This window comes from Phalacrocorax aristotelis, chromosome 21, assembly GCF_949628215.1.
Source record: "Phalacrocorax aristotelis chromosome 21, bGulAri2.1, whole genome shotgun sequence".
Lineage (NCBI taxonomy): Eukaryota > Metazoa > Chordata > Aves > Suliformes > Phalacrocoracidae > Phalacrocorax > Phalacrocorax aristotelis.
In genome coordinates this window covers 2,308,117-2,326,052 of record NC_134296.1, presented here as the reverse complement: position 1 = coordinate 2,326,052, position 17,936 = coordinate 2,308,117, and the positions used below count along the sequence as shown (strand labels likewise).

The 17,936-nt window shown below is 59.4% G+C and overlaps 3 protein-coding genes across 7 annotated transcripts; 1 reads left to right on the top strand and 2 right to left on the bottom strand.

Moving 5' to 3' along the window:
* Positions 1–496: 496 nt before the first annotated feature.
* Positions 497–7,965, bottom strand: ADIPOR1 (adiponectin receptor 1). The gene is made up of 8 exons (XM_075115919.1): positions 7,843–7,965; positions 7,433–7,626; positions 6,583–6,699; positions 5,440–5,611; positions 4,633–4,819; positions 3,232–3,419; positions 1,688–1,881; positions 497–1,374 (listed from the first exon to the last, which is right to left on the bottom strand). Exons 2-8 carry the CDS (start codon positions 7,571–7,573, stop codon positions 1,246–1,248), a joined length of 1,128 nt encoding a protein of 375 aa, XP_074972020.1. The 5' UTR covers positions 7,574–7,626; positions 7,843–7,965; the 3' UTR covers positions 497–1,245.
* Positions 7,966–8,262: 297 nt separating this feature from the next.
* Positions 8,263–12,229, top strand: LOC142067355 (tetraspanin-18-like). Of its 2 annotated transcripts, none has more exons than XM_075115912.1 (8): positions 8,263–8,823; positions 9,017–9,080; positions 9,256–9,450; positions 10,027–10,101; positions 10,411–10,509; positions 11,164–11,343; positions 11,569–11,652; positions 11,961–12,229. In XM_075115912.1, exons 1-8 carry the CDS (start codon positions 8,657–8,659, stop codon positions 12,006–12,008), a joined length of 912 nt encoding a protein of 303 aa, XP_074972013.1. In that variant the 5' UTR covers positions 8,263–8,656; the 3' UTR covers positions 12,009–12,229. The 2 variants fall into 2 exon arrangements, with proteins under 2 accessions (XP_074972013.1, XP_074972014.1); XM_075115913.1 differs by having other exon boundaries at positions 8,736–8,823; positions 8,988–9,080.
* Positions 12,230–13,340: 1,111 nt separating this feature from the next.
* UBE2T (ubiquitin conjugating enzyme E2 T) lies at positions 13,341–17,836 on the bottom strand. Of its 4 annotated transcripts, none has more exons than XM_075115917.1 (7): positions 17,742–17,836; positions 16,790–16,908; positions 16,374–16,443; positions 15,720–15,825; positions 15,151–15,249; positions 14,629–14,712; positions 13,341–13,650 (listed from the first exon to the last, which is right to left on the bottom strand). In XM_075115917.1, the coding sequence occupies exons 2-7, from the start codon at positions 16,896–16,898 to the stop codon at positions 13,525–13,527; spliced, it is 594 nt and encodes a 197-aa protein (XP_074972018.1). In that variant the 5' UTR covers positions 16,899–16,908; positions 17,742–17,836; the 3' UTR covers positions 13,341–13,524. The 4 variants fall into 4 exon arrangements, with proteins under 4 accessions (XP_074972018.1, XP_074972015.1, XP_074972016.1 ...); XM_075115914.1 differs by having other exon boundaries at positions 16,790–17,076; positions 17,742–17,831; XM_075115915.1 differs by having other exon boundaries at positions 16,790–17,076; positions 17,726–17,821.
* Between the last annotated feature and the right edge of the window lie 100 nt (positions 17,837–17,936).

Below are 17,936 nucleotides of genomic sequence, written 5' to 3'. Positions count from 1 at the left end.
GCGGTGGCCCTGCCAGGCGCTCCTCCCTCACCCGCCTGAGAGGAGCTTTGCGCAGCTGGGCTCTTCCCTCTAATTCCCCTTGACCTCCTGTGCTGAACAACCGCCCTCACACGTTGCACCGATGCAGGGCATCACCCTTTGCTCCCCACGCCCCAGCCGGGCTGCGGCAGCTTTTCCGAGCAGCTGCGAGCACCTGGCCGTGCCGGTCGCAGGAGGGAGGGCAGCAGGTCCTGCTGTCCAGCAGCGCAGCGCCCAGCCAACGAAGGGGTTCCTCCCGTTATCGCCACAACACCCGAGCGCTCCCACGTTTTATTTCTGCCGTCGGGGCCAGCCTGCCCAGCTGCCGCGGCCGGAGGGATCCTGCCGCACCTACTGGTGCTCGGTGCCGGCAGCCCTGGAGGGGACACGCTGCTCCCGGCCCTCTCCCCAGACGCAGCCCGCGCCCTGAGCGGCTTCCCTACGCCCACCCCAAAATAACCGAGACAGACGCCGCCGGCACAACACTGAACTATGGACCTTTTTATTTCGATCAGCTACAGCAGCTCTACATTCCCCTAACACACTGTCCTTCCTTTACTACCACAGACAGTGAGGGAGCCGAGTACACTGCGGTGGCAGCAAGTCTTTTTAAAGCTTAGTATTAAATATTAAATATTCTCTCATTTCTGTTTACATTACTTTGTCAAGGAAAACAAACAACCAAAGAAAAGACAATTAAAACTTAAGTTACATGAATCTGTGCCCGTGCCCTGGGCAGCAGCACCGGGGGCGGCAGAGCTGCCCCGAGCAAGGCGGCTCTGCTGCGAGGGATATGCAAAAGGAAAAAAAACCTCTGGCCCTGGTAGCGCGTGACCCGCTGGCTCCGGCGGTGGGCTCGGGAAGGGGTGCTCGGCCGCGCCGGCAGCGGGGGACCCGCACCCCTTTGCTTTCGGGAATGGGCGTGCCTGGGAAGGTCGGACGGCCCCGGTGCAGCTTAAACACTGTCTGGAGGAGGCGAGGCCACGTCGCCTCCCCTCAGCCCCCGCCAAGTGCGGGGGGAAGGGGGTGAGGAGTTGGTTGACAACTTTGCTAAAGAGTTTTTCTGTTTCTTTTTTCTTAAGAAAAAAAAAAAAACCAAAAAAACAAACACCAACCAACCAAACACAAACCAACCAACAACCCCAAACAGTTTTGAGTCTTCCTTTGATTTTAGCAAAGACAGAGTTTAAAAAGCACTTAGGAAGCTTGTACTAAAATCAGGCGCCCTCAGAGGAGAGAGTCGTCTGTGCACCCCCCTTCGAGTCCGTAGCGAAACTCCTGCAGGTTCGACACCCCGTAGAAGTGGACAAAGGCCGCGGCCACCACGAGCACGTGGAAGATCTGGTGCGACTGAAACTGCAGGGAAGCAAAAAAGCCCTTTAGACCAGACCAAAGGGGACAAAGCAACACCAGGAACACCTCCTCTTCCTCCTCCTCCTCGCTGCTTCTCCACCGCCCCAGGACTGTCCTCTGAGCTCCACCTTCCCCTCCTTGTTGCTCCCGGGCAAGGTTTTCCACCCTGTACTTCAGCCGCCCCGACCTGCTTGCAGCAGCCGTTGGGGCACTCCAAGACACCCCCAGCCACCTCCTCCTCCTCACCTCGGCGTTCCCCACCCTCGATCCCCCCTCCCCAGCCTCGCAGCTGCCCCCCGACACGTCCCACACTCACCCAGATGTCGAACTTGCCCGGGAAGAAGCGCTCAGGTATGCGGGCGGCGTAGAGCCCTGCACCCGTGATGTACATCACGGCCATGAGGAAGAACCAGCCCATCTGGCCGACGGTGGTGGCTTTCACAAAGCCTTCGGCGATGGTGAAGTGCATGGTGGGCACCACGCCGCTCAGCCCCAGCCCCAGAAAGACGCCTGCGGCAGAGAGGGGAGATCAGCGAAGGCAAGCGCAGCGTGGCCGGGGCGCTGCTCCTCCGCGCCAGCTCCCCTCGCACCCTCGTCCTGTGTGAAGGGCAGCTCTGGGAGGCACTAGCAGCTTCTCCTCGCTTGGTCCTGGATTATCCAACCCCCATGGCATTTATCCACCACAGAATGAGGGATCTAGAGCTCAACACCCCAGTCAAAACCAGTGCTGATCCCCAGTGCTCGCTGGGCAGAGCTCACAGACACACGTTCCCCCAGCAGCGGCAGGGCTGCAGCAGCTCCCGCTCCTGGCTACGGGAACGGCTCTTTTGGGAGGTGCCGGTCCTTGGGATCGCACCGAAGCCTCACAGGCGGGAGGAACGCGGCGGCAGCCCCAGCCAGCCCCCCTGAGGCTTTGCCACAGTCACTCATTCAGTGAAGCTGCTTGGAGGGGAAGGTGCTAATTAGCAGCGCTGGGATTTTCAGCTCTGGCATCTAATTAGTTTGGCAGAGAGCAAACGGCACCGCGGCGAGACACAGGCCCAGAGAGGCCGTGGCTTGTGCTTGCAGCGGGATCTCGCCTCGCACCGGGGGAGGACAGCAGCCCTCTCCAGGAGCTGGCAGCTGGGATTTCCGCCAGCGGGCAGTCCTGCCCCGTCCCCTGCCCCTTCCTGAGGGGGTGTCGGGGGTGCCACGCCAGCGGTGCTTCCCAGCCTCCAGCCTCTCAGGTAGCCAGGACGCTGCTGCAAGAGACATTGTGCTGCGGGAGCCCTCCTGGGAAGCGAGGGTGTGCAGGGGTGTTTCTCCCCACCCCCCGGTGCTCAGCGAGGCTGATTTAACCTGTGGAGGCCGCAGCAGGGGCAGGACAGGGTGTGAGAGTAGAGCAGGTTGAAGCAGCCTCACCCTGCAGTGACGTGCCAGGGGTAACTGGCAGGGGAGAGCCGAGGGAACCTCCTCCTCCTCCTGCGCTGAGCTGCAGGTTCACGCTGCCAAACTGCTTCCCGGAGAAGACGGCTTATCGTGGCACAGCCCTGGGCCACCCAGCTGCCACTTACAGGGCTATTTTTAAATGCTGTCTGTCTGCTCCAAACCTCAGGCTCACCGAGTGCCCAGCAGAGCTCTGGCCCTGCTCAGCGGAGGATCTAAATCCCCAGCACAGCAAGAGGAGGGAGGAGAGCTCTCCCTGCCAGGAGCTGCTGCAGGGCGCTGTGGTGCTCTGGGGGATGAGTTCTGCGGATGCTGAGAGCTCTTCCCGAAGGGAAGCACCATTCCAAAATGGGATCTTCCCAAAGTGCCTCCCTGAGCCCCTCCCAAGCTCCAACCCAGGGCCAGGGACCCACCGCGAGGAGGGAGGACTCCTACCTGCTCTTGTCTGCCTGTGCTTGGGGGTGGCAAACCTGTCCCACTGAGCAACGATGATGGCAGAGATACCCAGGACACAGACGATGGAGAGGTAGATGAGTCTTGGCTGTGGGGAGCAGTAGAATGAATAGTAGAGCCATGGGACAAAACTCCCCATGATCAGCAGTGCAATTCCTGAATAATCCAACCTGCAGCCGGGGTGCAACAACACAGAGTCACAGGTGAGCCCCAAAATCCCCCTCCCCCGAACCCTTGCGTTCCTCTTGGTACCGGGGTGTTGGCCCCCTCCAGCCTCCCCACACCCCAATGGAGTCACCACGGCCCTGCAGGTGAAGCTGCATGTCCAGAGAGGGGAGGAAGGCTGCGCTTGGGCCCCCTCAACACGGCCTGGGATGGGGAAAGGGCCTGGGCACGGATGCGGCTGCCGGGGAGGCCAGCAGAGCTCGGCAGGACCGCAGAGGATGAAGAGGAGCAGGCAGGGTGTGAGACAGGCCGCGCACTCAAACCACCCTGATGGGATGCAGTGGGCACGAGGCCTTGCGCGTATGGATTTGACTGTTATCCTCCACTGCAAAGTGCTTTCGATCTATCGATCCGGGAACCATTTCACCACCGAAATGCAGCCGCTCGTGTTACCCCCAGCACCGCGGCGGCCGTGGCAAGCACGTCCCTGGTGCGCGAGGGCATTTCTGCTGCGGGCGTGGCGGCACAGCGTGTTCTGCAGACACGAGCCCGCAGGATCTCGGGTTTGTGCAAAGGATTTTGCAAAGGTTTGTGCAGGATTTCCCAGCAAGCAGTGCCCAAGTAAATACCTCTGACAGACTTGCGTGAGCAAGATCTTATTTGAAAGCCTTGCTGCTGCCCTGCCCAGGCCACGAAGGCTGATGTGAGCTTAACTCTAAGCACAGCCTGCGCACCGACCTCAGGGAGCAGCACTGGCCGCTGCATGGCCTTTCCGCTCTGCCGGGAATCCTCTTTGTTTTGTTTCTTTCAATTTGGTTTCAGGCCAAATTGGATCCAAACCAGAGATTTTTTGAAAGCATCCAGTAAACTGGAAACTGCCCAACTGCTGTGTCCCATGGCTGCCCTGTGGGACCAAGACCCGTCCTCAATTCGCTGTGCTGAGGGGCACAAAGGCTGCTCCCTTGGGAGCCGCAGAGTCCCGGGGTCTTTATCATCTACCTGAGGGCACTTGGGCTGGTGGGATTTGGGTGCTCAGGCACAGGGCAGTGCCCACCAGGACCCAGCTGTGGCTCCCTCTCAGCTCCAAGCTCCATGCTGGATTCAGAGAGTGCTCCCTTCCCCCCAGGATACAACATTTGGGAACACAGCACTTTTTAAGAGGAAGTGCTGTGAGAACTCAAAACCAGAGACTGCACAACCGCCCTCGTGCTGACTCACTTCGAAAAAGTCCGCGAGACCTTCTCCGAGTGACAGTAGACAGTGTGGAAAAGCCAGGAGAAGCTGAGGCACAGCACCGCTCCTAGGAAGAACATCCCGAACACCACCTTCTCCTGGAGAGGAGCCATGAAGTACATGTTGGGCCGCAGCATGGTCAGGATCCCCAAGCAGAGGAACAAGACAAAACCTGCAGGAAGTGTACCGAAAGGGTGGTCAGGCGGATGTGGCAGAAGCAGGGGGGAACGAATTCAGCAAAGAGACAGGGAAAACACGGCCCTGGCTGCGCTCTGCAAGGCAGGCCCTGGTCGCATCCTGCTTGCAGCACTCTGGAGGTGCTCAGTCGCAGCTGGGGCTGCCCGGCAGCGAGCCGTTAGCCCAGGCTGTTGGTACACGCGCAGGCAAGCGGAGCCGGGGGTAAGGGCAGGGCCAGGCGCAGGGCGAAGAGCCGCAGACCAGTCCCTGGGTTTCAGAGGAAAGCGCTCCGAGGCGTTCCTGTCTCACCCAGGGCACATTTCCCCGTCCCGCTCTTGCGGAGTGTGGGCAAAGCCACAAACCATCGCTGAGCCCAGCCCCGGGCCCCGCTGTGAGGAAGCGCCCAGGTCTCCCTTCACCGGAGGAGCTCTCAGGCAGCTCGTGACCCCGCTGCCTGCGCGCACAGGACCGGGCTGGGGGACGTGGTCCTCAAAGGGAGGTCCCGGGCATGGAGTGGACACCAGCACCAAGCAAGCCCAGGCCATAAAGGGCCGCCCTCTCGCACGGGGTCCGAGCCCACCTCCAGCCCCAGGGCTACCAAACCCTCCCAGTCACCTAGCAAGTGTGTCCAGATGTTGCCTGTCTCGGTGTGTATTCGGAAGATGCTCTTGAAGCAGGCTCGGAAGGACGGCATGGGAGGCCTGTGTCCGTGCAGGAGGTAATCGTTGTCCTTCAGCCAGTCAGGCAGCACGTCGTAAGGGATAACGCGCCAGCGCCCTTCCCACACCTGCAACACACCAATCATAGAATGCTCTGAGCGGGAAGGGACTCAACAAGGATCATCAAGTCCAGCTCCTGTCCCTGCACAGGACACCCCAAATTCACACCATGTCTCTGAGGGCCTTGTCCAAGTGCTCCTGAATACCACCAGGCTGGTGCCATGATGCCTCCCTGGGGAGCCTGTTCCAGGGCTCCACCACCCTCTGGGGGAAGAAGCTTTTCCTAATACCCAGCCTAACCCTCCCCTGGCACATCTCCCTGCTATTCCCTATAGAATCATAGAAGGCAAGCTGTGCTGGTGGCCCTCAGGGCATCGAGCCAGCCCAAAGGCTCATGTTTACTTACCCCGGGAGCCTAAAGCTGCAGGCAGAACAAGGCCAGCAGAGTCTTCCCTACAGCCAGGGCTGAAAAGGCCCCGTAAGGCTCCTCGGGGAGGGGAAGTTCAGCTTTTGCAACATCAGCACCCTGCGGGACCCCTTACACCACCCACATCCTGCAGAGCACTCCCCACGCATCCCCCCAGGGAGCCAAAGGCGACTGAGCCCTTGGGTTTAACCCTTCTGCACCCAAAGCAGCTGTTCCCTGCAGCAGGGAACTCCCCCCATTTTGGTTAGGGAAGAGGGAACCCTGGCTGGCAACAGACCCAGGCTGGCCCTAAGGCAACGCCACCGCTTACCGAACTGCAGTGTCCACGAGGACAGGCGCCGGGCGAAGCCAGCAACGGTGCTTGGTGCCTCCTGTCCCCATCAGAGGAAGGCAGAGACACTGGGATAGCTCCCCAGGTCACTGCTCATCCAGGCCCCAGCGAGTGGAGCCAGAACCAGCTGCCAGTGGAGCCGCACAGAGCCCAGGGAGCTTTACTCAGGCAGAGCAACCCATCCCATACCCTGCCCACCGCCCCCAGCACCAGCCTTGGGGCATCCAGGCCTCGTTAATGCTCCCAAATCAGGGCTGGGGAATTGCTACAGGCTGCTGTACCTTATACACAAACTCTTCCATCTTCTCCATGGCGTGATGAGCCTGCAGAGGCAGAGTCAGCACACGGACCACCTCCTCCTCTTCCTCACGGGCCACTGGGCATGGCGGGTCTTCAGCCTAGAGGGAGAAACACTGGGAGGAAACCATTGCTGTCCACGGGAGGAGGAACAACGTACTGCAAGCTCCTTCTGAGAGCACCTGGGGCCTCATCCCTTCCTGAGGGGAGACGCAAGGCCCACCGGTCACGACTACTTATGCAACACACCACTGTCTTAGCCATCTCGGGAAAGCTAATCCCCGATTTATCCGTGCTGAGAGGCGGGATTACAAGGGGGGGCTTTCATCCCTACAACCAAGGCTGGAACAGCCACTCGGCCCAGCCGGGAAACCCGGCTCTGCACCCCAGTCATGAGTCCAACGCGGAGCGACGGCAGCAGCTCCTGGCACCCTCCCGGGCTGGGCACACTCTGCCCATCCTGGCTCGACTCCATCTCTCCTCCTTTTCCCTTCTGGGGTTGGGAAGGTGGTTTCCAGCCCCGAGGTTAGGGGTGAAGAACAGCCCCTTGCTCCATCAGCGCTGCCAGGACGCAGAGGCACGTCTCGGCCGACACCCCGGCACGGGGCCATTGCGATCGACCGGAGAAGGCTTTGGGCTGGCTCCAAGCACGGAGCAGCCAGACCCATCAGCGGCTGGGTCACAAAACACCTCACAGCTGATGCACAGCAATGACCATACTCGTGGCTCTACAAAACACCACCCGGCCCGGGTATTTTCCCGGGATAACGGGCAAATTCCGAGGTTAATCCACTCCGGCGGTTCTGGGCGAGGAGGGCAGCACGGGGGGCTTACACTGGCCGAGCCGGCGGCTCCCCGGTCGCCCTTCTCCTCCAGCAGCGGCCCCAGCTCGGCCAGCTCCAGGTGCGCTCTCTCCCGGCCGGCGGCGGCCAGCCCGCTGCCCTGCCCGGCGGCGGAGGCCTTGCGGGACGCCATGGCAGCGGCGGCGGCGGCCGGGGCGGGTCGCTCCGCGTCCTTGTGCCGCCGCGCTGCGGGGGGAGGGAAAGGAAAGTCACCAGGGCCCGGCCCGGTCGGGCACCGACGGCCACGCGCGCCGCCCCGGGCCGGGACCTCCCGGGGGGCTGGAACCGACGGGACGGGCCCTCCCAGAGCACCGGCGGGGGGCGGCGGCGGCGGCGGCGGCTCCGCTCCCAGGCCAGCCCCACTCCCGGCTCCGCTCCCAGGCCAGCCCCGCCCGTACTCACCGGTGGCTACATCGCGGACAGGGCGGCGGCGGCGGCGGCACCGGAAGCGACGCTGAGGGAACGGGGCCGCTTCCGGTCGCGAAGACCAGCCCTCGCCCGGCGACGACGCCTCCGGGACGGAACGGTAGGGGCACTACGCGGGTCCCGCCTTCTGATTGGCCGCAGAAGCCGTCTGTCTCTCTCCCTCCCCTTCGCCCCGCCGGCGGTTCATTGGGCTAGTCGCCCACCTGACATGGGGGCGCTCTAGCCAGGCTGCGCGTCTCTCTGGTCCTGCCCTCGGCTGCCATCTAGGGGAGGGGTGGGGTGGGGCGGGGCGCGGCGCTGCGGCGGCAGCGCCAGCTCCGGGAGTCCCGTGATGGCGGCGGGCGGGCCCGGCCGGGGCGGGGCCGGGGCAGGACCGGGGGGCTCAGCACCCGCCGCCGCACCGAGGAGAGGGGGCAGAGCCCCGCGGGGGATGGTGGTGGGGGCGGGCCTATGCCTCCCCCAGGCCTGTGGTGGCAGTGACACAGCTGCCCCGTTACCATGTCAGCGCTGCCCTGAGGGGTGCCCAGGCCGGGGGGAACAGACCCAGCCATCTGCCCATAACCTGTCCCTCTGTCTCCAGTGGCCACCCCAGCACCGCGAGTCACCACTGAAGGCCGTCGAGGGCTTCCCCAGCTGTCAACAGCCCCGGGGAGCAAATGACTGCAGCAATAATTGATGGCCAAGGTCGCCCTCGGCCTGTTGGGGCCAGCTCGTCTTTCCCTGCCCAGAGGTTTAATTACCTCCGCTAACGACAGCCGGGGCCGGAGACTCCCCTTGCCGCGACGGCACAATGGTGGATCCAGTTCCCCATCAATCATTCATGCCCAGCCGCTGGAAGGGGTTTCTCAGGGGCTGCTTGGCTGGGAAGGAGCGGACAGATTTTCCAACCTTCCCGGCGTTAAATAGGTGCCGCTGGGGCTGGCTGGTGGCGTCTGGGCCATCTGCTGTCCCCACAGGGTGAGCGGTGTTGGGTTTGGAAGGGACACGGGTTTTGGGGCTTTTTGGGGGTGCGGCAGGAGATGCCCTTCAGAATTTGGGGGGTTTCATGCTGGTTGGGGGCAGCCCCTGTGTCCTGCCGGAGCCGGGGGGGTCCAGAAGAGGCTCTGCTCTCCCCTCTGCAGGGCCGAACGCTGCTGTGTCCCCTCCGCAGTGTCCCCATGGGTGTCTTGAGCTGCGTGAAGTACCTGATGTTCGTCTTCAATGTGCTGGTGTTTGTGAGTCCCCCTGGGCCTGGTGGGGTGGGGACCAGTGTTCCCGGGGGATGACATCTCTGGCTGGCGCAGGGGTGGGTGACCCCAGTCCGAGGGAGGGGACCCCAGCAGAGGTGAGATCATCCCCACGGAGTCCTCGTGGGGTCCCTGCACCCCGTAACCACTGGGTGTCCCACAGGCCGGGGGGACGTGTCTGGTGGGTGTGGGGGTCTGGGTGGCCGTGGACCCAGCTGGTTTCCAGGACATCGTGGCTGCCAAGGCTGTGCTGAGTGCGGGCGCGTACCTGCTGCTGGCCGTGGGCATCGCCCTCGCGCTGCTGGGCTTCCTGGGGTGCTGCGGGGCCCTGCGCCGGAGCCGGCTGCTGCTGCTGGTGGTGAGTGGGGGCAGACGGGTAGGGAGGCATCTGTTGTGGGATGCGGGGAGCCAGGCGGGCAGGGGCCTGCGGGGTGTGGGAGCCAGGGGACAGAGGGTGCAGGGGGATGCAGGGCGTCCTTGGGGGAGCCAGTGTTCCCCATCCTGGCCCGTCGGCTCTCAGCGCACATCCCAATCCACTCCCCACCTTACGAGTCTTTGAACTTAGAGCCCAGAGGATTTTATAAAGCCCCTGAGTGGGGGGGGTGTCACTTCTCTCTGAAGCTGCTGCCTTGTTCCACACAGCATTTCTGAACTTTTCCCCCAATTGCAAGGGCTAGGAACCCCTTTCTGAGCACCGACATGCCTGTTTCTTTAGCATCCCCAGAGCTGGTGCTGGTTTTCAACCCTCTGCCTTGCAGCTGTGGTGCTCAGAGATGCGGCATCCATCCCCAGGAGCTGCGTACTCGTCCTGTGTCCCCTGCTCTCGGGCACTGGGCATGGGCAGGGCTGCCTGCAGAGGAGGGGAGGAAGAGCTGGAGCGAGCTGCCCGTGGGCTCAGGCTGGTCTCTGACTCCTTCATCCCACTGCCTTCCAGTTCTTCATCCTTGTGAGCCTTGTCTTTGTCACGCAGCTGGTTGGGGCTGTTCTTTTCCTGGTGCACTGGAAGCAGGTACCATCCCTATGCCCTGACGCCGTGCCCAGTGTGGCCAGCCCCTCTTCTCCCTCCGCTGTGCCCGTGGGTCATGGCCCTGAGTGCCCCAGGGGACTGGGACTGGTGTGGGGACGTTCTTTGTCACCCTCACCTTCATCACCAGCACCCTGACGCAAGCCCGAACCCTGGTGGATGCGTACCGTGGGTGGCTCCCCATGTCCCCTGGCTGCGTGGTGCTGCGCAGGGGTGGGTGGGGTGGGCGCACACCCCCACTGCCCCGTCCCTGGTACCACTCCCTGGTGCTCACAGGTGGCACCGGCCCCACAGATCCGGCCTGAGCTCTTCCTGACTGAGCTGCGGAGGAACTACCGTGGGGATGAAGGTGCCGAGGTCTTCTCCACCGCCTGGAACACCCTCATGGTCACGGTGAGCAGCTGGTGGTGGGCTGTGGGGGGCACAGAGCACCCACAGGAGCTGCTGAGGGTGACCCTGAATGCAGGCGAGGGGCTCGTGTACCCCAGAAACCCAGCACCATGCTGGGCATGCAGTGAAGGGCAGCAAAGCTGGGGCAGGGTCTGGAGCACAAGTGTGCTGGGGGGCGGCTGAGGGGGCTGGGGGGGGTTTAGCCTGGAGAAGAGGAGGCTGAGGGGAGCCCTTCTCGCTCTCTGCAGCTGCCTGAGAGGGGATGGAGCGAGGGGGGGGCTGGTCTCTGCTCCCAGGTCACCAGTGACAGGACGAGAGGGAACGGCCTCAGGCTGCGTCAGGGGAGGTTTAGGTTGGAGATGAGGGAAAATGTCTTTAGTGCAAGAGTGGTCAGGCCCTGGCACAGGCTGCCCAGAGAGGTGGGGGAGTCGCCGCCCCTGGGGGGGTTCAAACAACGTGCAGACGTGGCCCTTGGGGATGTGGTTTAGGAGGCCTGGGGGTGTTGGGTTGGGGGTTGGACTTGATGATCCCGGAGGTCCTTTCCAACCTCAATGATTCCATGATTCTAGGCTGGGCTGTTGCCCCTCCCTCCGTCACCTCCCCAGGCAGTGCCCCCCAGTTTGACAGCATGCTGATGGCGTTTCCCTTATGTTTCAGTTCTCGTGTTGCGGCGTTTTAGGACCTGAAGACTTTGGGAATGGGTCCCGCTTCCAGGAGCTGCACCCGGGGACACCCTGGCCACGGGCGTGCTGCACCCGGGACGGGGTCCTGCAGGCGGGTGAGCTGCTGGGCTGGGAGCAGTGCCGCGAGAGGAACCCTGGCTACATCCACGAGCAGGTAGGACCCGACCCTGCCATGTGCCTGTCCCGTCCCCAGCACTTCCCGGGGCTGGGACACTGCCCGCCTATGGTGCTGCACCCCAGAGACCCCTCAAGTCCCCAGCTCCTCCTGCCCCACCACACTCCCCATCTCCCCAGGCCTCGGTTGCCCTCTGAGCTCCCCACAGCTGTGGGGAGTGCAAGGGAGCCCGAGGGAGCCCCTCCAGCGTCTCCTCCCCCCTAGGGCTGCTTCTCCACCTTTGGCAGGACCTTGCACAAGTACATCTCCCTCCCGGGGACCTGCAGCTCGGCCGTGCTGGGCATCGAGGTGCTGAGCGGGGCCGGAGGGGATGGGAAGGGAGGGGGCAGGCAGCAGGTCAGGCTCCCTTTTTGCCAGGAGGGCGGTCTGGGGGTGAAGGGACCACACAGGAGCTTGAGGCAGACCCACCTGAACCTCATGATCGCACCCAGAAGGCGGGTGCACATACGGCGGGTCTGCCTTGGGGCATAAAGCCAACCCCCGCTGTGGTTGAGTCAGGTTAAAGGGCTGGGAGAAGGTGGATTTTGCTCCTCAGGAAGGGCAGAAGTGCCTCCTTGGACATGGTGTCCTGCTCCCCCCCCCTCCTGCTGTTTCAGATCTTTGCCATGTTCTTCGCCTTTTGCCTTTATTACAACTTCGACTGAACCGGATGAAGCGCAGGAGAGACAAGCCAAGGGCTTTGTGAACAGCAGCAGACAAGGACACTCCATTTCCTGGCATATCAGAGCACATCTCTTGGTTCAGCAATCTGATTACTTCCCCAAGTCTTGCCTCCGCTCCAGCAGGCGCATAAGGATGGGCCTGGCTTGCTGTTCTTGGAGCAGGGATGGGACACAGGTTAAATTCCTCACAGGCAACCACGCAGAACAGGAGTTCGAGCAACAAACTCGCTCCCGCTGCGACCTGCCGCGGGCGTTCACAGAATCAGACAGCTCTGGCAACAGGGAGTCCTGCCCCCGGCACCCTCTGACCCGCTGCACCACCAAAACCTCTCCTCCTCCCTCCTCAGCCGTGCCAGCTTCTTGCCCTGCACGTCCCCTCCCTGGCACCCTGCTCCTCCTGCGCCCATCCCGCTCCCAGATCCCCGGCTCCTCTGGGCTGATCTTCACCCCCCTCAGCTGGTGTTTTACACTGGCCACATCCCAGAGACCCAGCAGAGTCGAGACACGGCCCAGGTCACGTTCCATGGTCCGGGGTGCAACTGGAGCCCAACCGGCTGCTCCAGAGAGCGGAAGTGTGGAGCCCTGGGAGTCTCCAGCTTTAATGACTGACTTATAGAACCACAGAATCATTAAGGTTGGAAAAGACCTCTAGGATCATCAAGTCCCACCACCAACCCAACACCCCCAGGCCTCCTAAACCATGTCCCCAAGGGCCACGTCTGCACGTTGTTTGAACCCTCCCAGGGACGGTGACCCCCCCACCTCCCTGGGCAGCCTGTGCCAGGGCCTGACCGCTCTGGCAGGGAAGACATTTTCCCTCACACCCAACCTAAACCTCCCCTGACGCAGCTTGAGGCCGTTCCCTCCCGTCCTGTCACTGGTGACCTGGGAGCAGAGACCGACCCCCCCCTCACTCCAGCCCCTCTCAGGCAGCTGCAGAGAGCGAGAAGGGCTCCCCTCAGCCCCCTCTTCTCCAGGCTAAACCCCCCCAGCTCCCTCAGCCGCCCCCCAGCACACTTGTGCTCCAGACCCTGCCCCAGCTCTGCTGCCCTTTATCCTTTAGAAGCCTTGACGCTACGAGGAAAGTAAGTCTTTACTAGACGAGGATTTCCACAAACTAGTCCCGACATGTCTGTTGCTCAGCTTCCGCTCTCAGTCTGGTCTGAGGCAGGGACAGTAAAATAGGAACCGAAATCCTCGGTGTTGTTCCCATTTCTCTGAGAGAAAGCTGGAAAGCGGAGCTGAACTGATACTTCCAAGTTTCTTTTTCTTCAGAATATTTCAAAAACTCCGCACAACAAAAGAGAAAATAAATTAAAGCTTTATATCTAATTTATTTATTATATCTTATTTATCTAATTTATATAACTTTTCACAGAAGAAAACCCCAGGAAATAGAACAACAAAGCCTGCGCTGCAGTCACATATTGGTTAAAGTTTGAGGCAAAGAGAGGACAGCAAAAGCAAAGGCGAGAGCTGCAACAAGACTGAAAACCACCTAGGAATCCAGGCGAGATTTCTTCTCCTTCTTGCTGGTAGCACTCCCTTTTCTCTTCTGCACAGTAGATTCACTGGTGGTACTCATTTCGCTTCGGTTTATTTTCTCTTCTAGAGGCTTGGAAGCCTGTAGTAACACAAGAAATAAAAGTAACAGCTGTGAATAATTGTTCTCCAGCCCCTGGCACCGACCGCTGGGTGTTCCCAGCTCTGCACATGTACGCCTTAGCGCGCCCTGCCCTCCGTGAGGGTCAGAGCCGACCGCGCTTCCAGCTTTTATGCTGTCACCCTTAATTATCCCCCTCTGAATGCGGAAATTTTAGGAACGCCAGGAGAGCAGGGTGATGGCCGAGTGTGGAAGTGCCATGCCCGCACATGAGCCGGGTCTCTCTGGGGCTGAGTGTCTTGCTGTAAAGGTCTCTTCACCCTGAGCCCTTTTAACGACCCGCGCAGTTAACGTGCGGATGTGTTCTGAGCTGGAGCAGCGAGCCCTCTGGGAAAGCATGCCGTCCAAATTGGGTGCAGGGAGGGCACCCGGGTAAGGGAGAAGGCCCAAACAGAATTGATTTTTGGGAACAGGCTTTGATCCACTTAAGTGTGGTTTACTTTTCTGTGACGCCTCTGTGAGATAAGCAAGGGCGCAGAATGGAGGCAGGAGAAGAGGGAGGGTGAGGGCAGGAAGGCTGCGCTCCACCGAGGACTGGGGAGACCCATCAGCGAAGGGAAAAACAGGTGGAGAAGGGGTGTAGCTGAGCATATGGCACAGCAACAGTGGGACACGGAGCCTGGCAGGAGCAGAGCCGAGGCACAGGGCTGGAGGATCCCTGGGCAGGGGCTTTATCAGGCTTCAGTCTGACTCATCCTTCCTTCTTACCGAGAAGCACTGCAATCACTTGTGAATTAACACATTTATTTGGGAGGAGCGAATCGAGTGATCTTAAGGAGTAATAAAATTAAATAGACATCCAAAATACAGAAGGGGAGGGAAGAAAGAAGGCTGCCAAAGAGAGCTGCACAGAGTGACTGTGACAGGCAAATTGAGACAAGGAGGACTGCTCACAAAGCAGAGCTACATTCAGCTGAGAAAGCAGAGCATGTTTCTCACCCTCTTCTGCTGGCTCGCGTATTTCTCAGTCCACTCTCTGGCATTTAGCAAGAACAGTTGCTTGTTGTACTTGTACTCCGAGGACTACATGCAATGAGCAAGACAAAGACAGGTTTGATTTAATACAAACATCACACTGAGAAGCTGGGACTAAGGTCTGGCTTTAGGACTCCTAGAACCAGAACAAAACCACTACAAGTACGCAGCATGAAGCATAAAAATTATTTTGCTTGCTTTAGTTCGCTTGAAGAATGCACGCTGCCATTTGGTGCTGGCAGGCTGGAGGACAAGACCTTTACCGTCTCTTTTCCGCTGCTGGCACAGACCCGGCGCTGCGTGCCCCAGCTGCTCAGGGGAACGTGGGTGTGTCCCCAGGCCTGATCCACATCACGCCACGCTGCACTGTAACGTGCTGGCACGTTACTCCAGAGCGAGCGAAGTGGAAGCACAGCCTAAATCTAACACACCGTTCCTTCCCGGTCTGCGCCCACAGCCATGAGAGAGGAAGAGGAGCTCACGTACTATGTCTGCCATGAGAGGGTCATCAGGGTTGGGCTCTGCCATCAACAGCTGTATGGAGGTCAGCAGAGTGGAGATGTTCAAGGAAGGCCTCCACGCACCCTTCAAGGACATGGGGTGAGAGAAGCAGTTAATCTAAAACAAACCTGCCCACAGGCTGCCTTAGAGAACCCTCAGGGCTTGTGGCATTTAAGCCCGACCTGCCCACAAGCTGCCTCAGGGCTTCAGCATTTAAACCCCCGCAGAAAACACCAGATCCCTTCTCAGCACACTGTGGCCTCTCCAAGGAAGCCTGACCAACAGCCGCAGGCTGTAGCAGTGCCAGGGCCACCAGTTTGCCCAGGGCCACCTAACGCCTTTTGACTCCAATCCTTAAAACCTTGGGAATTTATATGGAACAAAGAAGGTCAGGTTTGAGCCGCTAAACAAAGGAGATGCCACTCAAAAACTTTATTCCTGTGTAAATAAGTCAGTAGTAAACAGACATTCAATATGGCTTTTACAAGAAAAGGATAAGGAGCTCATTATCCTCCTCAGGCTCACTTACCCACGCCCAGGTAGCACTGTCTTACCTTTGGGGGTAATTTAAGAACATCCAGGCAAATCCTTCCAGCAGAGTCAATGTTTGGATGGTAGATAGGGGTCAGGAAACGAATCTTCGGGGGCTCAAACGGGTACCTTTAAGGGATAAGCATTAAGAAACAAATTATTTTTATATCTCTACGCCAGTTGCTTCATCACCCGAGCAATGGCATTATTTCCTTCTCCTGGCCATTTACTAAGTGACATCCTTCCCCACAAAGTTTTGGAGGAGGCAGTGCTCGCCTTTGATGCTTTCAGCTGCGTCTGACTAGCACTTCCCTGGGTAGCTTTCCACAAAGAAGCAAACGTGACAGGGAACTTTCTACACATGAAAGAACTCCTTTCCAGAAAGCTTTAAGACAGTGTGATAAGGTAGATACCTCAGAGCACTTTTAGGTAGTGATTCGCACATCGTAGGATGCCCAATGTGAAATAAGTGTGTCAGCCAATGGAAACAATATTAGTTACATTCCATAAACAAAGAGTGTCACCTATCAACCACTCTTTGTTGGGAGGCCAAAGGAAAGACCAAGATGGCAGCGCTTATATAAAATACCTTACTTATATTAAGTAAGTTATAAGTTAACTTATATTTGAAGGAAGCACTACACCAGCTACCAAACTAGATACCATTGCCTACTTACCTTTCAGGAACAACTATTTCCAGGTTGAATATTCCTTTCTCATACGGTGTGTCTGCACCTCCTAAAATTTCTTTAAAACCAAGATTAAAACATAAGCATTACATTCAAAATCACTTGGATTTGTCCAACGGCCTCCACATGTCCCACACTTACAGAACTCTAATGCTGCTCAGATCCAGGAACAAAAAAAAAAGACAGCTTATCCGAAACCAGTCCCACCCCGTGGCAATCCAAACCGCAGGCAGACGACCAGGCATAGGCCAGGCTATATTTAAAGGAAAACAAAAAAAACCCCTAGGCGTTTTCCTAAATTCCACACGGCCTATGAAGTACCTGCCACCCAGCGAATCCAGACCTAGCAGCGATCCCTAATACACCCCTTACATATAGAAAAGTCCCGTCAGAGAAATACATACGTGCTCGTAGGTCATCTAGCTGGTTTTCATTCTGCCAGCAGGTGATGCCTGGAGGTGGCTCCGTGGTCAAGAGGGAGAGCTCCCTCTTCAGCCGTGATGCTCTTTGCATTATGCTGAAGCTGTAAAAGACTAGATTTTATTGCTGGCAAAATTAGCTTTTCAAAAACAGCACTTAATATTGAATTCTTTTTTCCTGCTAAGAAGAATTAAGCTGGGTTTCAAGTTGTTATCCTGATGCGATAGCCAGAGTCTCAGGAGGCTGTTCCTGGAGCGGCTCTCACATCCAGCTGGAGGAAGAGATCCAAATCCCCACCATTAAAATCAGCCCTACTCCTCCATCCCCAGCTGAGTGTAACAACCCCTCCCAGTCCAGGACCAAGCTCCAGACACCTAACGGGACTGTAACACCTGCCCTAGGATGACCCGGGTCCCTTTAGGGTGAAATACTATCCCTTCATAGCTCTGCTGGAGCCGCCTACCCCCAGAGGTGCTGTAGGCTCTGGTACCCAGCAGTGCCACCTCCCTCCAAGCCCCACAGCAAAGAGGGGCCGTCTCCCCACCCCAGAGGGGCCCCTCTCACCCATCCTCCTGCAACAGGAAAGCCCAAAGCGGCCTTAGGGACAGACACTCCCTGCTACAGCAATACCCATGACACCCCCAAGACAGGGACCTCCCCCCTCATACCTCCACGGACAGGGCCCCTCTCCCCCTACCCGGTTATCCCCTGACACGGCCGAGGATCGCCCCCCCGCCCCAAGGAAGCGGCCTCCCTTGGCCTGGCCCCCTCCCTCCCAAGAACCCCCAGCCTCACACAACCCCGCCAGGAACCGCCTCCTACCCAGCCTCGCTGCTTCCCGCGCCCTAATTACCCCCGCGGCCTAATTAGTTACGCCCCCACCTAATCACCCCCCCCCCCCGTCACGACCCATAGTTTACCGTCCCCCTCACACACCCTCAGCGCGCGGCGGAAGCGCGCGGCAGGGGGCGAATCCTCCCCCGGAGCCTAGCAACGAAGGGGAAGACGCCTGACAGGCAGCCCCGCCCCGCGTCCCGCCAGACGAGCGCTAATTGGGTATCTCCCCAGCCCCGCCCATTCGGCGGCAATCGGAATTTGAAGAGGAGAGGCGCTGCTATTGGATGAGCGCTG